The sequence below is a fragment of the Podarcis erhardii genome, assembly GCF_964252035.2.
Source record: "Podarcis erhardii genome assembly, chromosome: 6".
NCBI classification, from domain to species: domain Eukaryota; kingdom Metazoa; phylum Chordata; class Lepidosauria; order Squamata; family Lacertidae; genus Podarcis; species Podarcis erhardii.
Window position 1 is genome coordinate 13,851,474 of NC_138510.1, and position 22,074 is coordinate 13,873,547.

General features: G+C 45.3%; 1 protein-coding gene across 2 annotated transcripts; it reads right to left on the bottom strand.

Moving 5' to 3' along the window:
- Nucleotides 1-6,039: 6,039 nt before the first annotated feature.
- Nucleotides 6,040-22,042, bottom strand: TUBB1 (tubulin beta 1 class VI). Of its 2 annotated transcripts, none has more exons than XM_081867896.1 (4): nucleotides 21,839-22,042; nucleotides 12,538-12,646; nucleotides 11,152-11,262; nucleotides 6,040-9,819 (listed from the first exon to the last, which is right to left on the bottom strand). In XM_081867896.1, the coding sequence occupies exons 3-4, from the start codon at nucleotides 11,210-11,212 to the stop codon at nucleotides 8,726-8,728; spliced, it is 1,155 nt and encodes a 384-aa protein (XP_081724022.1). In that variant the 5' UTR covers nucleotides 11,213-11,262; nucleotides 12,538-12,646; nucleotides 21,839-22,042; the 3' UTR covers nucleotides 6,040-8,725. The 2 variants fall into 2 exon arrangements, with proteins under 2 accessions (XP_081724022.1, XP_081724021.1); XM_081867895.1 differs by lacking the exon at nucleotides 21,839-22,042 and adding an exon at nucleotides 15,340-15,592.
- Nucleotides 22,043-22,074: the final 32 nt, after the last annotated feature.

Here is a 22,074-nt window from a genome sequence, read left to right on the forward strand (position 1 = left end):
CTGAAGTAAACACGTACAATGTGTAGTATGGTGCTGATAATGTCAAGGTTGCAGGTACAGTCCCCACACAGGCCAGCTGCATATTCCTGCATTGCATAGGGTTGCACTAGATTTGCTTGGGGTCACTTCCAATTCTATGAAATGGATCAGAGATATGGCTCTTTAACAGAAGCATGATGTAGTAAAAGAAAACCTTCAGCTGTTTCAGATTTCAACACACCACATGCAAACCCCTAGAGATGTGAAGGCCTTTAATCAGGCATAGGCAAACTCCGACCACTGGTCCTCTTAGCTAGGGATGGAAATTGTAGTCCCAAACATCTGGAGGGCCGGAGTTTGCCTATGCCTGCGGGATGTGTGTGGCAGGAGGAGAAAGAGGGCTTTCCCTAGGTCCTTTACATCACTGCATCTATCACACTTGGACCATCACAAAGTTAATACTGTACAGGGTTCTAGAATCAGGTAGGTAGCCGTGTTGGTCTGATGCAGTCGAAATAAATAAAAAAATTGTCCAGTAACACCTTAGAGACCAACTAAGTTTGTTCACAAAAGCTTATACCCAGAACAAACTTAGTTGGTCTCTAAGGTGCTACTGGACAATTTATTTATTTATTAATACAGGGTTGAAATGGATGCTGCCTCTAGAGGAAGTGATCAGTTGCACCTCTGACTCCAGATGCAAGACCATCTATTTTTAAAATAGAGGTGCCCTCAATCTCCAAATCAACACGCTCCGCATTGGCAACCACCGCCCTCCGAGGGAGGAGGCTTCCTGGCAACCATCTGAGAATCCCTGCTGCGTAGTAAATCTGCAACCCAGTGGACATTCAGTGTATATGGTGAACACGAGATCTCAAAGGCCCTTTCTCAGAACTGGCCAGCTAGACGCCTATGAGATGCCTACAAGGGTAAGGTTACCAGATTTTTTTTCAATGACAGCATTGTCTTTTCCCCTTTCTTGCGAGGAATAAGGGAATTTCCCTTTTAAAAAGGGAAACGTTGACAGCTATGATCCGGGGACACTTTTCAACTCCCATGGATTTTGTATGGGGACTGATTTGTAAATCCAGGGACTGATCCCGGGAAACGAGGACATCTGGTAACTTTATACAAGGGGAAAGAAAGATTTCCTCCTCATGCCACACGTCCCAGCAAGCGGAGGGAGGGGGATCAACAGGTGCAGCTTCCACAGCGCTGGGTGATCTGCCTCCCGCGCCAGCAGCCCAAGAGCCCTGATCTTATTGTGTGCCAGGAAGCCAGTGGGATCTCGCGACGGACCCGCCGTGTACTAGAACAGGAGACCAACGAACAGCCGCAGCCGATCCACCTGCCCAGCTGCAAAAGTGCGGAACCCGCTTAAGTCAGCAGCCAATGGGAGCGCCCGACGTCCCGGTGCCCCGTGCTCTGATTGGGCGCTTCCTCCTCACTGGAAATAGAACAGGAGGAGGAGGAGGAGGGGCGGGGCGTGATGCGAGCACTTGCCTTCGGTTGGCGGACGGGCTCCGGGCGGCGGCGTGCGATTGGTCGGACTGGCTTTTCCGCTTCCGGGTCTTCAGCTTCTTCCGGGTCACACCAAGGCCGGCCTGGCTGAGGGCTTGTTCGGTTGCCGACCTTGCGGCCTGAAGCGGAGCAAGCGAGCGAGTCGCGGTCCACCCGCTGGGCAGACATGGTGTCCTACTGGAGGCAAGCGGGGCTCAGGTAGGGTTGGCTGAGGCGAGCCGGGCCTCCTCTTTCCTTCCTCCTCCTCCTCTGGTGGTTCCGGGCGGCTGCGCGGTGTTTGCGTTGACTTTTGCGCGTCTCTTTCTCTCTCCTTCCAGCTACATCCGCTATTCCCAGATCTGCGCCCAGGCCGTGAGAGCAGCGCTGAAACCGCAGTTTAAAGCGGAGGCAGAGAAAACGGCGGGAGCGAACGTGAAAATAGTGAGAATAAAAAAGGAATGATGTGCAAGTGAGTAGAGATACTTGTGGGTTTGGGGGTTTCTTTGCAACGAAGCTGCGGTATCAGGTGGAGGCCTTTCTCAATCCTGGTACCCTTTTAATTGGAAGTGTCTGGAGATGCATGCAAAGCATATTAAAGGTAAAAGGACCCCTGACCATTAGGTCCAGTTGTGACCAACTCTGGGGTTGCGGCGCTCATCTCGCTTTATTGGCCAAGGGAGCCGGCGTACAGCTTCCAGGTCATGTGGCCAGCATGACTAAGCCGCTTCTGGCGAACCAGAGCAGCGCACGGAAATGCTGCTTACCTTCATGCTGGAGTGGTACCTATTTATCTACTTGCACTTCGTGCTTTCGAACTGCTAGGTTGGCAGGAGCAGGGATCGAGCAACAGGAGCTCACCCCGTCACGGGGATTCGAACCGCCGACCTTCTGGCAAGCCCTAGGCTCTGTGGTTTAACCCACAGCACCACCCACATCCCTGCAAAGCATATTACTCTACCATTAAGCTCTGGCCCTCTCTTAAAGGGGGCGTATCTTCTTGTAAAAGCACCTGGCTTTGGCAGCCTATGTTCTGAAGAGTGTCCCCTTTAACAAAAGAGGCAAGCTTCAAAATGGAAGCTTGGGAGTATTAGTCTCCCAGTGAAAAACAGACATGTGATGATGTAAATCATGAATTACATTGGTTTGTTTTGAGGTCCGTTCCATGTTTTATAAGGTGTTTTTTTTTAATGTCCTGCCTGCTTATAAACTAGTAATTGTATTATATTTTTGTTTCAATTATTGATGGTTCTTTTCATACCCCTGAAGAAAGCTTTTACTGAAGCACATTATGGAATTAAACACTTTATTTTGAGGCTTGCCTCTTTCTTGTTTCTTCATATTTGATGCTGCGTATTTTTCCTCTTCTTCCTTTAACAACTTCAAATATCCAGTCCTGTAAGCTCCTATGTGATTTATTCTCTACTAAGTAACTAAATATCATGAAGGCATGGGACTGGAAGAGGCTAAACAGTAGCCAAGGTTCTACAAGTAAGATTCATTGGTTCCCTTATGGTGTGGGTTTTCCGGGAAATCCTTAATTTGATAATTTTCATTTGGCCTGGAGATTTTTCTTATGGCCCAGAGAGTGATCTAACTTAGCAGGCTGAGTTTACTTGCTTTAGTAAACAAAGCTATACAAAGTCCCCATGCTGATGTTTTTCTTCCAGTATACCACAAGTATTTGACCTGAAATATTTGAGAGGGGAAATTGAAGCATGCTCGGTGTGATTTAAGTGTTATAGAATTGGAAGAGGCCCTGAGGATCATCTAAGGGAGGAACGGCTAAGGGAGCTGGGCATGTTTAGCCTGGAGAAGAGGAGGTTAAGGGGTGATATGATAGCCATGTTCAAATATATAAAAGGATGTCACATAGAGGAGGGAGAAAGGTTGTTTTCTGTTGCTCCAGAGAAGCGGACACGGAGCAATGGTTCCAAACTACAAGAAAGAAGATTCCACCTAAACATTAGGAAGAACTTCCTGACAGTGAGAGCTGTTCGACAGTGGAATTTGCTGCCAAGGAGTGTGGTGGAGTCTCCTTCTTTGGAGGTCTTTAAGCAGAGGCTTGACGACCATATGTCAGGAGTACTCTGATGGTGTTTCCTGCTTGGCAGGGGGTTGGACTCGATGTCCCTTGTGGTCTCTTCCAACTCTATGATTCTATGATTCTAGTCCAACCCCCTACAATGCGGGAATATGCAGCTGTCATTATCAGCACCATGTTCTAACCAACTGAGCTATACATCTGTAGACATTTTTATTGAAATACTTGTACATATGTGAAGTCAATGCTAGAGATAATTACCCAGAAAGACTTTAATTGAAGCTTTGAACATGTCGTGCTTGATTAATACTGTATTTGTAATTGGCATGCATTCATTGTTACTAATGACTTTATAAAAAGGAAAATTTATCCCAGAGAAAAAAATTACTAAGGGAAAAAATCCACCCTTACCCTAATTCTGGCTTTTCTTTTGTTCAGTCACATTTATGACAGAATGTACTACTTGTGAATTGCTTTGTTTGTATGGCAGCAACTACTAAATTTATTTCCTGATAATTTAAGTACTCTTAATTTGTTCCCTTTACACTAACTTAATAACTTGTGACTACAGCTACAGAATTAGAACCTTCAGATAGTGGACCTTATAACATTTGAAACCTCATTGCTGGCTATTTAACAGGTAGCCATTTTTTTTGTAGTCCATGTACTACCAATGTGCTGATCAGAAGGTTGGCGGTTGGAATCCGCTTGATGGGGTGAGCTCCTCGTTGCTCTGTCCCAGCTCCTGCCAACATAGCAGTTTGAAAGCACACCAGTGCAAGTAGATAAATAGGTACCGCTGCAGTGGGAAGGTAAACAGTGTTTTTGTACACTCTCACTTCCAGTGTTTTTGTACACTCTCACTTCCATTGTGCCAGAAGCAGTTTAGTCATACTGGCCACATGACTCGGAAAGCTGTCTGTGGACAAACACTGGCTGCCTTGGCCTGAAAAGCGAGATGAGCACCACACCCCATAGTCAAGTTTGACTGGACTTAACTGTTCAGGTGTCCTTTACCTTTTACACGTGGTTGAAACAATGCCAGATAAGTCCTTTGATAACTGTGAAACAGGACTGAGAACTGTTTTGCCACTTTTAGGCTATTTGGTTTTACATAGCAGTTCACATATCACTGTAGGTACATACCAGAATAGGTGTTAGACCTCAGAAGTTTGAGGAATAATATTAGTTTGGGGGCTTTCAGTTTTAATTGAAATTATATATTGTAATATGACACTTAACTGCTTGTCTTAATTGTCTTACAGGACTTGATTTATAACAGGCAAAATGAAGACTCATGAGTGTGCTTGTACACAACATAACTGCTTCCTGCTCTATGAAGGCTTGCGGTATATGTGTAAAATCACTATGCCAATAAACAGAATGTGTTGAACATGTTCTTTAATTATTTTGTTGAGCAAGAACAACCAAATACTTTGCGAACTTGTACAGCATTTTCACCTACAGTTGGGTTTTACTAGGTTATAGTAAACCTAGTGGAAATGGAATAGCCTCAGTGAATTTGGTCTTTAACAACCTAAAGTAACAAAATACAAATCAGTGTTAAAAGCAAAATAAACTAATAATAAAGTGGTTTTTTTTTCTGGAAAGCATGATTGCCTATACTTTGAAAATAAATCTGTGAGCCTCCAGGTATGCAGTGCCTTGTGACATTGCCCAGAATTTTATCTTGTGCTGACATAATTAAGGTTTCAGTTCTAACACAGCTGGAAATAAATTCCATTGAACTCATTGGGACTTCTGAGTATGCATGTGTAGAATTTCACTGTAAATGCTCTTTTAAACTGGCTGATTGCTAAATGAACTGCTGATCAAATGTGAATAAAAAGGCATTTGGAACAAGGCAATGCACAAGCTACAGAAGTTATCTCTTTACTAGAGCATCAAGTAGCTTTTCTTTGCTGAAAAACAAGCAGAAACCTTGAGCACCATCAGCTTCATCCTCAAGTTCCTTCACTGTTCATTGTCACTAAGGAACCCCACATTCAAACCCTGCTCAACACTGAAGTTCACTGCATGGTCTGCTCATAATCTCTGACTAACCTACCTCATAGGCTAGTTGTGAGGACACAATAGTGGAAGGGAAATAGCATGTTTGCCACCCTGAACTCCTTGGAGGTAAAGTGGGATAAAACTTCTCTTCCAACTGACACAAACTTTCCTAGCTAGCCAAGTGAACAACTGTTTAAGGCCTGCTCAGTAAACTTGAACACAAGGAATTGATAATTGCATTTTAAGGTTATTAACAATAAGTGAAAGGAGTTATTTCCCCTTGCATAGAAAGTTGAAATTGGATAAAAATGCAAGTTTTACCTCACTTTTTATTTGGTACTGCATAGTACTTGCAGTGAACAAATAGATATATAGTGAAAATGTTATGGTGAGTAAAATGATAGCTGAGTTAAATATTTGTTCTCTTTCACACTGGAGAAAATGTTCGCAGCTCTGCATCTCCACACCCCCCATTAGTAAAACCAGTTAAATAAAGAAATTAGACATTTTGCATAAGTATTCAAGAGAAATTTGCACAAAAAGCTCAAAACAATCCTCTGTTAATACTCGACTTTACAGCCCCAAAGCAATGAGACTGTGAAATAAAGATCCTTCATAATGTGGAGTGACTGAAAGTCTAGCTGGTACCCTCTGAATGTGTCCTGGGAAAGAATAGTATGGGTGGTAGCAAAGCTGCTTCATTCAGTGCTGCTGTTTATGCCATAGGGACTTTCTGAATAAATGTAGGTTCGTTACTAGGAATGATTTCAGAAGAGTTACCGGTAACTGTTTAGTCTTTGCAAAAAGCAAAGCAAGTTCAGTGGCATCTTTAAGGCTAACAGAAAAATTGCAGGATAATTTTACTGCAGGGAACTATTGTCTTTCCATGTGTGTTAATACTGCAATTCATTCTAAGGTGCAGTTGGCTTGTTCACATGCTACAGTGAACTCAGGTATAGGCTGACACTACATGTATACGTGTTTGTGAGAGAGTGCACTTTGTGGTTTGTAACAGCTCAGCCATTGTGAACACAGACTACACTCACTGAGAGTGAATATTTGTATGAGTATGCAGCACCAACTATTTTTGTCTGTGGATTGTTGACTTGTTGAATGTGATACACAAACACTCCTGTTGACTTCCGTATATGCATGTGTGTTATGGGTGGAAATGGAATAGCCTATTGGTCCTTGCATTTTCTGGCTTTTCTTCCATACACAAGTTTATATACACTTGCTGCCTGCAGCCATGTCACTGTTACTCAGAGGTAAGTCTCCTAGTGTGTTCAGTAGAGCTTACTCCTAATGTAAAAATGCCTAGGACTGCAGCCTTCATCAGATTCATAAAATGGTATCTGGAGTGTGCTATAAACGTGTTTCAAATCTTACAGGTTATGATAGGATTCTCAGCTGGCTTGATTAAAAGCAAGGGTACATTTAAGAATAAGCGAAGATATAGCTATTAAAACCCTATTACAATAATAGATGTTCTGTTAATATTTAAATATAATTAAAATACATGCAGGCTAACTACTACTTAAACCACATGCACCTAGTTCAAATAGATATCTGTTTGCCATTTACAGGGTAAGCCAATCTTGATCCCATGGAAGTAATTCATTCTTTGATTTCAGTGGCGAAATGAAGCCATATTAATCCTACATTAATAGTAGTGGTTGGAGTTAGGGTAGACAGACGTGTTTCTTTACACAGTACAGAGCACATTAAATTAACTGATCACAACATGGCAATAGCCAATAACTTGGGTGGAGAAATTAATAGGAGCTGAGTCTATTGATCAGGCATAGACAAACTCTGCCCTCTAGATGTTTTGGGACTACAACTCCCATCATCCCTGACCACTGGTCCTGTTAGCTAGGGATGATGGGAGTTGTCCCAAAAAATCTAGAGGCCCGGGTTTGCCTATGCCTGCTATTGATGATTGTAAACAGCCTTTGATGCTCTTCTTTTTTAGAGTCAAAAGGCAGTAAAGAAATGTGTTATACATAAATATAAATAAGTTTAGTTGGTTAACAAACAGAATGCTGGACTACGTACTTGATGTACCTTTCTGGTTTCATCAGAAATTTCATCCCTTTACATACTTCCTCATATTATAGATTGGAGGCCTGACTCTCAGTGAAATTTAAAAATAGCTGTCCAATTAACATAGCTGTAATACCACCTAAAGTGCAAGTCAGCTAAGGAGCTGCCATTTTTGTTCCTTGGAATCAAATACCATACTGCATTGTTCTGCTGTGGGGCTCAGATAGGACACATCCCTTTGGCTGCCCATCACAAAACTCCAAATACAAGGTGCGTAAGAATGCTGTTGTACTCAAGTTCACTGGTGTAGAAATATGCCCAGTAAGAACATACACTGGTCAGAATAATGAAGTATGATAGAAACAGCCATGTAAATTTGAATACCTTCCTTGGTAATTAACAAACTCATCTGACAAATGTGCATAAGAGGATGCTCACACGAGAAAGGCAAAAAATACAGTCACCCTGATCCTGCAAGATGTATGTGCCGAACATCATCAGGGTACTCATCCAGGCTCCATTAAACTAGGTTGATGTGTCTATGATGCAGACAGAGGTGTGCAACTTCCTCCAGGACCGTGGATGGTTGCATTTGACCAGAGGGGAATTGAAGCATTTTGTCTGTCCTTAACTACTTTGCTGCTGTTGGTCACCGTGTCATCCTTTGTAATTTGTTCCATCAACTGAAGCCCTGAGATATGTCCTTTGAAGCAGCATGCTGGTATAATTTCTCCCACTAGTCTAAAATGTCTTATTTGCATTAGATGCACTAATTCAGAAGAAATACTTAATTTTAAACAGATTTCAGCAGGGCTTTTTTTCCCCAGCTGGAACTCACCGGAACTCAGTTCTGACACCTCTCAGGTGGGTGCCAATTACTATTATAAGAGAACAAGGGAAGCGTTCATGGTGAGTTCCAGCACCATATTTTCTAGAAAAATAGCACTGGCTGTCAGTAGGGGGATTTTCTCAGAGAGAGAGAGAGAGATTGCAGCCAACATTGTGGCTGTGTATGCTTTGGTTCAATGCACAAAAATGGCTGCTCCTGCATTCAGTAGACTAAAAAGTTATTTTAGAAACATAGGTAAGTCCAGCCACCTCACTGACGGTAATAATCAGCATTCCTTTCAATCATCACTCTTATTTTTAAGAAGCTTCCTTTTCTTCTTCTTCTTCTTCCTGGCTTGCCTCTCCCTCTGCCTCCACCTCCACATATTCTTCTACATCGGCTGTGGCATCTTGATACTGCTGATACTCGGACACCAAGTCATTAGTGTTGCTTTCAGCTTCAGAAAATTCCATCTCATCCATTCCTTCCCCGGTATACCAGTGCAGAAACGCTTTCCTCCTGAACATGGCTGAGAACTGCTCAGACAGCCTCTTGAAGATCTCTTGTATGGCTGTGTTGTTCCCTATGAAGGTGGCTGCCATCTTGAGGCCACGGGGCGGAATATCGCACACGGCCACCTTGACATTGTTGGGGATCCACTCCACAAACTGGCTGCTGTGCTTCGTCTGCACGGCCAGCAGCTGCTCATCCACCTCCCTGGTAGACATCTGGCCTCGGAAGATGCAGGCCACCGTCAAGTAGCGGCCGTGACGCGGGTCACAGGCTGCCATCATGTTCCTTGCATCAAACATCTGTTGGGTGAGCTCTGGGACGGAGAGGGCTCTGTACTGCTGGCTGCCCCGGGCCGTAAGTGGCGCAAAGCCTGGCATGAAGAAATGTAGTCGAGGGAAAGGCACCATGTTGACGGCCAACTTCCTCAAGTCTGCATTGAGCTGGCCAGGGAAGCGGAGCGAGGTGGTGACGCCACTCATGGTGAGGGACACCAGGTGGTTGAGGTCCCCATAGGCTGGCGAGGGAAGCTTCAGCGTCCTAAAGCATATGTCGTAGAGGGCTTCATTATCGATGCAGAAGGTTTCGTCCGTGTTCTCTATCAGCTGGTGGATGGATAATATGGCGTTGTATGGTTCAACGACGGTGTCCGAAACTTTGGGGGATGGTACTACGCTGAAGGTGTTCATGATCCTGTCAGGGTATTCTTCTTTGATCTTGTTGATCAGAAGGGTGCCCATTCCAGACCCAGTCCCGCCACCAAGGGAATGGGTCAGCTGAAAGCCCTGCAGGCAGTCGCAGCCCTCACACTCGTTCCTCACGACGTCCATCACGCTTTCAATCAATTCGGCCCCTTCAGTGTAATGGCCTTTTGCCCAGTTGTTCCCGGCGCCAGAATTTCCTAGAAGAAGAGGAGTTTGGATTTGATATCCCGCTTTATCACTACCCTAAGGAGTCTCAAAGCAGCTAACATTCTCCTTTCCCTTCCTCCCCCACAACAAACACTCTGTGAGGTGAGTGGGGCTGAGAGACTTCAGAGAAGTGTGACTGGCCCAAGACTGACCCAGCAGCTGCATGTGGAGGAGCGGGGAAGCGAACCCAGTTCACCAGATTACAAGTCTACCACTCTTAACCACTACACCACACTGGCTCTCTAGAAACAATGGAAAGGGCTAACTGTAACAGAAAATGCTGCTGAAACACCAAGCACATGTTTAGTTTAAAAGTGGACATGACTAGATCTAAATATAAAGCGAAGGGATAGTAGTCTTCAATGGAGCTAAGAGTGGAGGCTGTGGTATTACGTTATTGTTCTGCATAACTTCGCAGATACTCCACTACAAACTTAATCGTGCCAGCATATTGCTTTGTTTTGTTTTGTTTGGAAAAGGAGGATCCTCGAACATGTTTGGCTTGTTATACTCTTGTTTCAAACTTTCCGTTTTTGCATTATTTTGTGGTCCTGTCTCTTTTTTTGTGGCAACCATTTTATAATATGCCGTTTTCACATGGCAGCCATTTTGTTGAGATTGGTGCCCACCCTGTTATCTTAAAATTCTGAATGTGGCCAACAGCCCCCAACTGGCTGGCGTCCCCCTGCCTTAAATGTGCTGAGAATAGCTTGTGTTTGCAGCATGCAGAAAGGCTGACATGTACTGTACTGCGTAATCTCTCTCTTTTTATATATAGAGAAAACATGCATAGGATTGGGCTGCTAGATTATATATTTAAAAAATATATATATTCTAGTTTAGAAATCTTCAGGAAATTCAGATCTAGGCTTGCCTTCATGTTATCAAGGGTTTCAAAACTTATGCTAAAGACTGACAAAATGTGCAACCGCAAACCCCAAATTGTCTTTCTAGAACAAGCTTTAGAATGAGTGTACAAAGTGGTTATTGCTAACTATTTGGAAGCTGAAGCAATCCTTTATTCTTTGCGTGAACAAGATGTGGTCAGTAAAGACATCCCACTTCTCCAGAACTCTTCTGCAATTTAAACATTTTATTTTTTTTAAAAAAAATCATCCCAAATCTTTTAGGTTTTCCCCCGTAATCATGAAACCTATAAATATTTATTTATTTTTTATAAATACAAGTGGCTTCTTAAGTGTTCTGAAGCAATGAATAGAGAGGCTAGCTCCTCAGAGGCCCATTTGATAGACAACAACTTTATTTCTTATGAGACCATCATCTATTAAATTATATCCATAATATTAATGTGGCACACATACCATGAATAAAGTTATCGGGTCGAAAGAGTGGGCCTATTTTGCTGGACCTCACGCTGTCCATTGTTCCAGGCTCCAAGTCCACCAAGATAGCACGAGGAACATACTTGTGGGCTACAGCAAAAAAGGGGGAAAGTTGAGGGTCATGATTGAGGGAAGTAGTATCTTCTGCATGTATTTCCTTCACAAATCATTTCTTTGGTGTACATATTTCATTTAGAACACTATAGCACAGAAGTGAAAAACCTGTGTCCTTGAATATATTGCCAGAGTACAACCCTCATCATCCCTACCAGTCAGGCAGCTCAGGTGGCAGATGCTGAGGTGCAGGCAAGGAACAGAACTGTGAGTGCCTCATGGCGTGCCCTGTACCCCCTATGCTGGGCTGCTGTCCTCAAGTGCACTAGAAGACACTGTCCTTTCACCAGTATTGGACTTCAGAAGGAAATCTTGCTGTGTTCAGTGGTGTTTACTCCTTAGTAAATGTGTCCAGGTTACAACTCCAGATGAATAGAAATGGCATGTAGAGTGCAATCCTATAAGTATCTACTCAGAAGTATCTACCTAGGAAAATGATGATAGGATTGCAGCACTAACCTCTTTTACATCTTATAACCAGCCTCATATAACCAACATGCTTAAGGCTATTTAATGCATGAAGGAGTTAATGCCATAGAGTAAACTGTCCTGCTAGGCTTAGCTAGGTCATTCCCCCTCACCTTGGGAGGAAGGTAAATAAGGCAGTTGTTGTATCTCACTCTACCAGAGAAGGTAAATTGTGAGGAGTCTGAGCTGGGTGCTGTACGTCAGACCACATGGCTCTTCCAAGCCACTCTTGAGATCCTATTCCAATAATTTAGGAGCTTTCACCAGCATAACTAAGTCAAGTTTCACCGCCTGAACAACTTTTTCTGAATGCTGTAGGGAAAAGCACATTTGGAGAGCTGGTAAGTAAACTATTTTTAACTTCCTAAACGTGTGGTCTTTTTCTATGCTGGGGGAAAGGGGAATTTTGGAAGGAACCTAGAAGGGCATATTTTAAAGGTCTAACAGCCTATATTTCCACATTTTACTTTGCTGCATCTTTTGTGGTTTTCAGTCTTTGCTGGCGTTCTCTCACCAATGTGTACTTGCCCCAAGCTTGGATCTTGGCATCTGGGAATGCTCCTTTTATACCTATTTTATTTTTCCTTGAACAAACCATTTCTCATATGCTTGTTTCTTACACAGTATCTGACAGTTAATACTGCAGCCTAGCCAACAGTCTTTATAAATGGTTAAGAGACTTTGTGGCAGTGAAAGATGACAAAGCTTTTTCTATTTTCATCCACTGCTATTGCTCTTGTAATCTAATTTCCCCACCCAGTTATCAACAACATATGTACTTACAATATGCTTCATTGAAATAAACATTAATTCTTTCCTGTTGCAGTGGTGAGTCTCCGCGGTAGTTTCCCGTGGTATCAATTCCATGCTCATCGCTTATGACTTCCCAGAACTGAAAGAGGAAGGTTAAAAACAGAGAATAGCAATCACATGCCAATAACAATACTGATGGGACTCTATCATAGCTGCCGACATTTCCCCTTTTTAAAGGAAAATTCCCTTATTCCGAATAGGATTCCTCGCAAGAAAAGGGAAAAGTTGACAGCTATGGACTCTATCGTATTTCCGCAATACTGGTGCCACCTTCGAAAAAGCCTGCCTCTGTGTTACCACAAGCGGATAATAAGCTTCCATGCGCTCTGGTATCCCATTGTGCCACATGTGGTTTAATCATGCTGGCCACATGACCCAGAACAGGGGTGCCAACTTTAATAAAATATTGTGGGGGCCCAGGTAAGCCCCGCCCTGCATAACTGATCACATGATGTAATGCACACACACCATTTGAATGGGAATGCTCATCAACTTTGTGGAGGCCCAGCCCACTCAAATATTTTATTGTGGGGGCTGATGCCCCCATGGCCCCTAGAAGTTGGTTCCTATGACCTGGAAAGCTGTTTGCAAACAAACGCTGGCTCCCTCGGCCTGAAAGCAGAGATGAGTGCCACACCCCATAGTAGAATTTGACTGGACTTAACTGTCCAGGGGTCCTTTACCTTACCTATTAAGTCCCTAAGTTCTGCATGTGATATATAACTATTCACTAGCATGTCTCCTTTTACTTGCTTTTTATGATGTCTAAAATCTCCCTGATGCTCTAGCCCCTTGATTGTCTTGGTAGCCCTTTCCTGAAAATTTTCCTGGCCCAGCACACACGCGACATTCTTTCTAGACAGGTGTAAACTCTGGTGTAGCCTGCACGTGCCACAATTGGCAAAAAAAAACCCCACCTAATCAAATAAGATGGTCCCATCACCTCCTGGCAAATAGAAGGGGAAGAAATGGAGGCAGTGAGAGATTTTACTTTCTTGGCCTCCATGATCACTGAAGATGGTGACAGCAGCCACGAAATTAAAAGACGCCTGCTTCTTGGAAGAAAAGCAATGACAAACCTAGACAGCATCTTAAAAAGCAGAGATATCACCTTGCCGACAAAGGTCCGTATAGTCAAAGCTATGGTTTTCCCAGTAATGATGTATGGAAGTGAGAGCTAGACCATAAAGAAGGCTGATCGCCAAAGAATTGATGCTTTTGAATTATGGTGCTGGAGGAGACTCTTGAGAGTCCCATGGACTGCAAGAAGATCAAACCTATCCATTCTTAAGGAAATCAGCCATGAGTGCTCACTGGAAGGACAGATCCTGAAGCTGAGACTCCAATACATTGGCCACCTCATGAGAAGAGAAGACTCCCTGGAAAAGACCCTGATGTTGGGAAAGATGGAGGGCACAAGGAGAAGGAGACGACAGAGGACGAGATGGTTGGATAGTGTTCTCAAAGCTACCAGCATGAGTTTGACCAAACCGCGGGAGGCAGTGGAAGACAGAAGTGCCTGGCATGCTCTGGTCCATGGGGTCACAAAGAGTCAGACACGACTAAACGACTAAACAACAACAACATGGGAAAGGTCTCCCCAGGTGATGGCAGTGTCCCACATTTTCTTCCTACACCAGGAGATATCCTTGTAGACAGAGCATGGCACGTGAGCCAGTCCTGCAACCCAGAATCGGTATGAGGCAGCAACCAGGCAGACTTTTAACTGGAAGCAACACACAAAACCAGAATAACGGGAGACATCTATCTAGCCTCCCCACTCCCCACATCCAGCCCGGCTGTCTCTTTATCTGGAACAGCAGGCATCATGCATGTGGGCACACCCTCCTCCTGAGGCCACCAGCCTTTTAAATGCCTCTTGTATTTTGTTCACAATCCATTTGTGTTTAGAATGCTTCCATTTACATGCATGTAAATAGCCTCGTTGGAACAGAGCAAAACCTCCCAGCATGTCATGGAAGACTAGCTCCGTTGTTTGTCCCCTGAACAAACATGGTATACACTCCCTCTGACTGTGTGGAGGTTGCATTTAGCTGTCATGGCTACTAACCACTGAATGAAAGACCCTTCATGTTAAATCCTCTGTTTGCTACTCCATTGAGAATTCCTAAGACCTCTGTGTGCAATCTTATGCTGCCATTTCCCACCAGCTGTAGTAACAACAAGGTTCCTCAGGGTATATAATATGTGAAACAAAAGTGCCTTGAGACCTTTGGCTGCTCATCTTACTGACATCTTACATATTTATTTATGTAATTTACATAACAAGGTTTTCTGGACCGCTTCCTGGAAACCTTAACAACACAAAGTATTTCTCCAACTCACCTTCCCCACAATGCCCTTCTGCCAAGTAAAATTGTTTGTGGACAACAGAAATATAAGCTTTAAATAATCAGGTTCTTTCACAAAGGCTGTTATCCTAAATATATGTACAAGGAAAGGAATGAACACCACTGAATCTTTGTGGATCTTTAGCGTATTAAATTGTGCTGTAAAACCTATGTTTCCTGTTTGAACTCATTGATATGCATCTAGATGAAATGGCTGGCTATCTGGTGGCAATTTGGAGTATGAGGAGATGACAGATATCTCTTACATACTTCAGGCTTGATTTTATTTTAACCAAGTTTGCCCAAGGAGGGCATTTCAGTAGCATCCCGATTCAGCCTTGTCCAAATTCGCTTTAAATCCAGTTATTAAAGGCAGCATTGCCTTGTCTCTTAGAAACATTATTAAAAACCAGTTTCCTACCTTTGATCCAATTTGGTTTCCACACTGGCCAATCTGAAGGTGCACAATTTCACGCATTTTGAACAGGATTTGGTGGGGAGAGTAGATTCCAGCTTTCCCAGATGTGCTCTGTGGAATAAGTGATCGCTCTCGTACTGTCAGCTGTAGCCGCTCTTATCATTGGCAAAATGCGGCTTGTGTAGTGAATGCTACACAAAAAAAAAACCCAACCACCCCACAGCTCCGCAAGGGAGTTCCTGGAACTCCCACCCTGCAGACTCACAAGAGTTCTGATAGGACATTGACAAGCAACTCCCTTAAAGCCTTCTCTTTAAGTGACGGGTCTGGAACATTTTTCACCGCAAGGGTTGCATTTCATAGAATCACAGAATCATAGGCTTGGAAGGGACCCTGAGGAACATCTAGTCCAACCCCCTGCAATGCAGGAATGTGCAGCTGTCCTAAACAGGGATCAAATCTGGCTCTGGAATATAGATAACGAACCACAGTTTACCTGTTATGTACTGAGTTGAATAGGATCCAAAAGGCAGCAGTCTGATTAGTCCTAGAACAATAGGATTCAGAATGCAGCCGTCTGATTGGTCCTAGAACAATAGGATCCAGAATGCAGCAGTCTGATTGGTCCACAGGAGCCACCCAATCCAGCTCCAGATGGAAGTGAATCCGCAACCTGATTGGCCTACAGGAGAATCCCGGAATTAGCCAATTGTGTGGGAACCATTGTATAAATAATGTATATAAGGCAGACATTCTGGGGGAACTTCCATTCCTCGTCACCACTATGAGCTGAATAAAGAGCATGAAATCCACTCTCTACTCAAGAGTATATTTCATTAGCAATACTTTTGAGTTTGTTTTGTTGGCTTTTGTTGCTATTGTTATGTTTTTAATGCTTGAGTTGCATTATGGTGCGACACATACACACCCACCCTCCAAAACACAAACCAGGGTAGGAGCGGCCCAGATGGATAGACTATATCAGAAGATGGGAAGCAAAGGACGGTTTGCTGATACATGAATGAAGATTATCTGGTTCACCTTCCTGCAGTGAAACACAGGCTCCTTACAGAGTAACCTACGTTGTGGCATTTCACAAACAGACATGCTGGGGTGAGGGTGGAAGGAAGCCACAGGTATCAGAATAAGTGATTGACGGTCTTGTTGAATCAAGTACTTGTTGAAAGGCAGGCTGGTTGCCCCGTGCTGCAGCTAGGTCAGCAGCAAGTGGTATTGGTGCCCATTTTGGACTGGTAGAATGGAAGGCCAACAGTAGGTGGTGCCAGAGTCAATGATAGGTGGAGGCAAATAATTCTAGTTTTATCTCCAGCTTTCTCCAGGCTCTGTGCTGCAGCGGACACCACAACAATGCTGTAGAATGGAGTGCAAGAGGCAGGGGGTGTTTAATTTTAGCGTTGCACAGGGCACTGCTGAAATTTTAGGGCCCAAAGTCCTCCACTGGTGCCACCCCCTGCCCTTTGAGTGGTTAGAAGTAAGAAGACAAGCAGATGGGGGTGGGGAGAGGAACACTCTCCAGCTGTGAACACTAAGGTTGCGCACACACTACACCTTTAATGCACATTTGAAGCATGTTCTGTCCCTCAAAGAATTATGGGCGCTGTAGTTAACCCGTCACAGAGTTACGATTCCCAGCAACCCTTAGCAAACTGCAGTCCCCAGAATTGTTTGAGGGATAGAATGTGCTTTAAAGGTAAGGTGTGTCCTCAGAGAGAGGGTCTTTGTTGGACCGTGGGAGGGAGCGGGAAATGTGCTTCTGAACCTAAGTCATATGAGCAGTTCTGCTATCAGGTGCTTCCTTTTTAAAAAACCTTTCTACAAGTTTCACCTTACAGCCTTTGTCTTCCCACACCATTTGAATGTGGTCCTGAAAACAAAGTTTCATCTAGACCAGGGGTCTGCAACCTGTGGCTCCAGAGCCGCATGTGGCTCTTTTACACCTTTGCCACTTGGACCCGTGGGAGGATACTAGCGAGGGGAGGAGGCGCAGTTTGCGCCCCGACACTCCCCACTGTGGCGGGCACTGTACTGGCTGTGATGTTGCATGGGGGCGGTGCGTGCATTAGTCACGCACCGTCCCGACGTCACCTTCCCACCCGCTGTCAGATCGGACATGAAGGTAAGAAACAATATATGCAGTGTTATATTTGTTTTAAATGTTGCAATGGTTTTGCGGCTCCCAGTTTTTTTTCTTCAGAAACGGGTCCAAGTGGCTCTTTTTGTCTTAAAGGTTGCAGACCCCTGATCTAGACCTTGGATGTTGCATCACAGATTCCAGGGAAGCCACAGCAAATATGTCTCCTTCTGATAGAGGCAAGCGTCTCTGTATCTTTGAGCGCATCAAAGCTTCCAGCAGCCTTTCTCTGTCGGAAGGGTAGAAGGAGACGCCTCTGCACACCAGCTCCACAGCACTGTGTGACAACACCATGGCGAAATTTTTGTTCCTGCCGCAGTTTGGTTAGGTGAAGAAGTTTAGCACATTTTTTATGGATACCCCAAATTGGGGCACCAAATTCTGATACAAATAGGGAAATGTGTCAATGGCTCAAGCTATAGCTGGGCTGGGGCAGGGCAGGGCAGATAGATAAAAGCAAGGCACTCGGATTAAGCATGGGCTATGCAAAATAAGTGCAGGATTAGCTCCAAGATACTGAGTGTGGTAAAGGTAAAGGGACCCCTGACCATTAGGTCCAGTTGTGACTGACTCTGGGGTTGCGGCGCTCATCTCACTTTATTGGCCGAGGGAGCCAGCGTACAGCTTCCAGGTCATGTGGCCAGCATGACTAAGCTGCTTCTGGCGAACCAGAGCAGCGCACGGAAACACTGTTTACCTTCCCGCCATTTATCTACTTGCACTTTGACGTGCCTTCGAATTGCTAGGCTGGCAAGAGCAGGGACTGAGCAACAGGAGCTCACCCCGTCACGGGGATTCGAACTACTGACCTTCTGATCAGCAAGTCCTAGGCTCTGTGGCTTAACCCAAAGCGCCACTCATGTCCCATTGCTGAGTGTTGTACACCACCCCAATATCCAAGCGGTGAGGGGACCAGGGGTTCCAGGCATTTACCCAGGGTTTGGTTTCTTTGGAATGAAGGTCAGCGAAAGCTGTGATCCCTTTAGGATAGATGGCTTTATTGATACATATATACAACATGAGTATGAGGTCAAGGGGCTCGCAGCATTAACACACCAGAACTTTCTTCCCCATCAGTTGCAGCTTTGGATCAAGCATGTCTCTGTGTCCCTGGTTTCCAGTCTGATTCCAGCTCAGCTCACACACAGAACATTGGCTATTGTTCTCCTCCCACCTAGCAGCTAGGTGGGCGGGGTGGAGGAAAGACTCACTCATTAGCCTGGAGGGCACCATCACTCAGCTGTAGCACTTGCAAACTAGCTCATTGTTTTGGGATGCTGATGAGGGCACTTAAGGGGCCAGCTAAAACCCCAGTTGTCATACAAAGAAACTTACTGGACTAGTATAGCAACCTCTTCTGAGTACAGGACCCCAGGAATGGGAAGGGCATCTTCCAGACCCCCCCCCCTCCAAAACCCACAATCTAAGAAGAAATATACACCTTTGCAGTCACTTCTCTGATAATAGTAAGAACTGTCCATGAGCTATTGTTGGTGCAAGCACTGGCTGTGTTCCAGCATTTGAAAGTGCCCCTGCTCCATCTGGAATTCAGAATCATGGCTTGTGTTTATAATGACTGGTACATCTGGACTGGTTCAACTGGAACATACAGGCTTGTCAGCAGTACAACATAATTCAGTTTGGGTGCTGTGTGGGATCGCAGGAATTAAAGGTTTAAAATTTTTATGTTTTTATTTAGTGCTCACACACAAAACATTCTTTACTCTCCCTTTTTTTTAATCCCTGTCATTTCTTAGTGGCAACCCCCTTTTGAGTAACACAAATTTTCCATATGTGGACTTTGCCCATGTGTTGCCAGCTGATAAGGAACAGGGACTTCACATCATCAAAAAACCACAGTGCGTTTAAGGATATGGCCGAAGAGGTGGTTTCGCTATATTCCCTTACACATATGTACGACTTGAGCATAAGATGGAGCGGCTCACAGCATTCACACCCCAACAGATATTGCCCCTGCTTTAGGTTTCCAGGGAAGCTCCAAGTCTCAGCTTAGGTTCGGCACAGAGCAATACATGCCTCTGTGTCTCCAGATTCCAGAATACGCCAAAACTCTCTCTCTCACTATATATTTCCCTCCCCGGCCTAATGTTCTCCATCCCAGGATGACAGAGTGGCTGGGGAAACCCAGCAAGATGAGTGAGGTATAAATAAGAAAACTGTTGTTGTTGTTCTGCCAGCAAAGGTGGATTTAAGGCAGGATGCCTGGTTCTGCCACACTGGGTGCCAAGCCTAGAGGGAGTTGCAACAATGTCATGAATTGAGCAGATCAGAAGGCGAAGGGGGCGGGTTGCTGAATTTCGACCTTGCACAGGGGGCTGCTGAAATTTGCAAGGCCAAAGTCCACCCCTGCAGCCAGGTGAGGTGGGAAAGGGCCCACCCATTTGTCTCTATGGCAACAGAATGACCTCTTTGCATAAGGTAACTAGCAAAGATATTAGCAGAGGGACCGGTTTGAATGGTTCCCCAGCCTCTTCTAGATACTAAGCAGGCCTGGCAGGGACCCAGACTATCATCCACCACAAAACTCCTAAAGATATGTATGGATGTGCCTGAAGGATCCACTCCTTCAAGGATCTACACACAGCTGAATTCTTCGTCCACAACAGGAGTGGGGAACCTTGGACCTCCAGATGTTGCTGAACTACAACTCCCATCAGCCCTAGAAAGCATGGCCAAGGGCCAGGGATGAGGGGAGTTCTGGTTCAGCAACAGCTGGTGCGTCAAGGTTGCCCATATTTGGTTCACATAAATAAAGGTAAGGGTAAAGGGACCCCTGACAATTAGGTCCAGATGTGACTGACTCTGGGGTTGCGGCGCTCATCTCGCTTTATTGGCCAAGGGAGCTGGCGTCCAGCTTCCGGGTCATGTGGCCAGCATGACTAAGCCACTTCTGGCGAACCAGAGCAGCGCACGGAAATGCCGTTTACCTTCCCGCCAGAGCGGTACCTATTTATCTACTTGCACTTTGACGTGCTTTCGAACTGCTAGGTTGGCAGGAGCAGGGACTGAGCAACGTGAGCTCACTCCGTCGCGGGGTGATCTGAACTGCCGACTTTCTGATCAGCAAGTCCTAGGCTCTGTGGTTTAACCCACAGTGCCACCCGCGTCCCGTTTGCATAAATATTCTGGTTCTAAATACAGAAGTGAATCAGATTGACAGCTGAGACTTACATCAACACCATCAACAAGCCAGTGTCCTTTATCCGCCGGCAAGAGTCTAGGGGAGCCCAGTCCACAACTTCTTATCCCATAATAAATGTGTTACGTCTTTTAAGGTGCCACAAGCAGCAGACTAAGGGTTCCCCCATCTGGAAATGGCAACATACAGCAGGAGCACCCACAAACTCTCACTGGGACAGTTATTATTTTTCCTTTATAAATAACTTCTTATTCAGCAGCGACATCGCAAAAAAGAGCACACCAAAAGAGAAGAGCAAAACAGGAAAAGGGAGAAAGAAGGAAGGAAGGAAGGAAGGAAGGGGGAAAGGAAGAAAACAAAATGAAATAAAATGAAGTAAGAGCCCTGTTCCCGACACGTTGATTACAAAATTCAAGGTAAGGTAGTAAACCTCCGGATCAAGTGCTGTGGTTGTCGTGGGGTTGTTTTAGACCTTGAAGCCCTCCGGCCCTTTAAACAGTCACGTGCATTTCTTCACATGACTGCCGGCACAACTGCTTTGCACGCAGACTGTCCCAGTTCAGTCTACAGACAGGGGTGAGTAGGACTTCCCGTCTGAAATCCACTGCCAGTCAGTGTTGACAAGCCTGACTAGATATATGGCAGCTGCGTAACTGCTGATCCCTACTCCGATTTCCCCCCCAAAAAACCCCAAACGAGTGTCATGGGCGTAGCAGTATCCCGGACATTTGACCGGTCTCCCACCCGGACACTGCTGCCGCCGCAATATTCCATATACAGTATGTCTGGAGAATTCTGGACGTATGACAGCCTGGCCACTATCCTGTGTCTGGCTCTGTCTGGCAGACTCGGAATGAAATATCTCAACAACAGTTGTTTTAACTTACACAATATGTCAAAATCTTCCTACAATTTCTGCAGTTTTAGTTAAGTGTGCTTATTTGTTCACTAGATTTAGGGGGGGGGGGTCAGCTGGCTACGCCCATGGTGTAGGGCCCTCCTCCCTTGACCCACAGTCCTCTGGGCTTCCCCTCCAGCTAAAACCGGACCCAGAAAAGCTCCCAGCTCTGCCGTTTCCAGACGTTACGTGCACGGGGAGATCCAGGCGGGAGGCGTGGCGGACCCTCCCATGAAGTCCGGCGTCTAGCGCACAGAAAGGAACCAACCGCGGGCGCGCGCAGCCTGCGTACGTGAGAACGACGGGGCCCTTTGCGCGTCCACGTCGGGCGTGCGCAGGCTCCGTCCCCCCCAGGGCTTACTCGTCGCAAGTACCGTTTCTCTGCCTTGGGCTCTAAGCTGGAGGGTGTGGCTTCCCGCAGGCGGAGGGCAGGGCGGCTCCGGCGCCCACCATGGCCCCTGCGGGGACCCTCCGGGGGGAAGCGGGGCAGCTGCGAGTCCCGAGGCTCCCCTTCTCCCTCCCACCCCG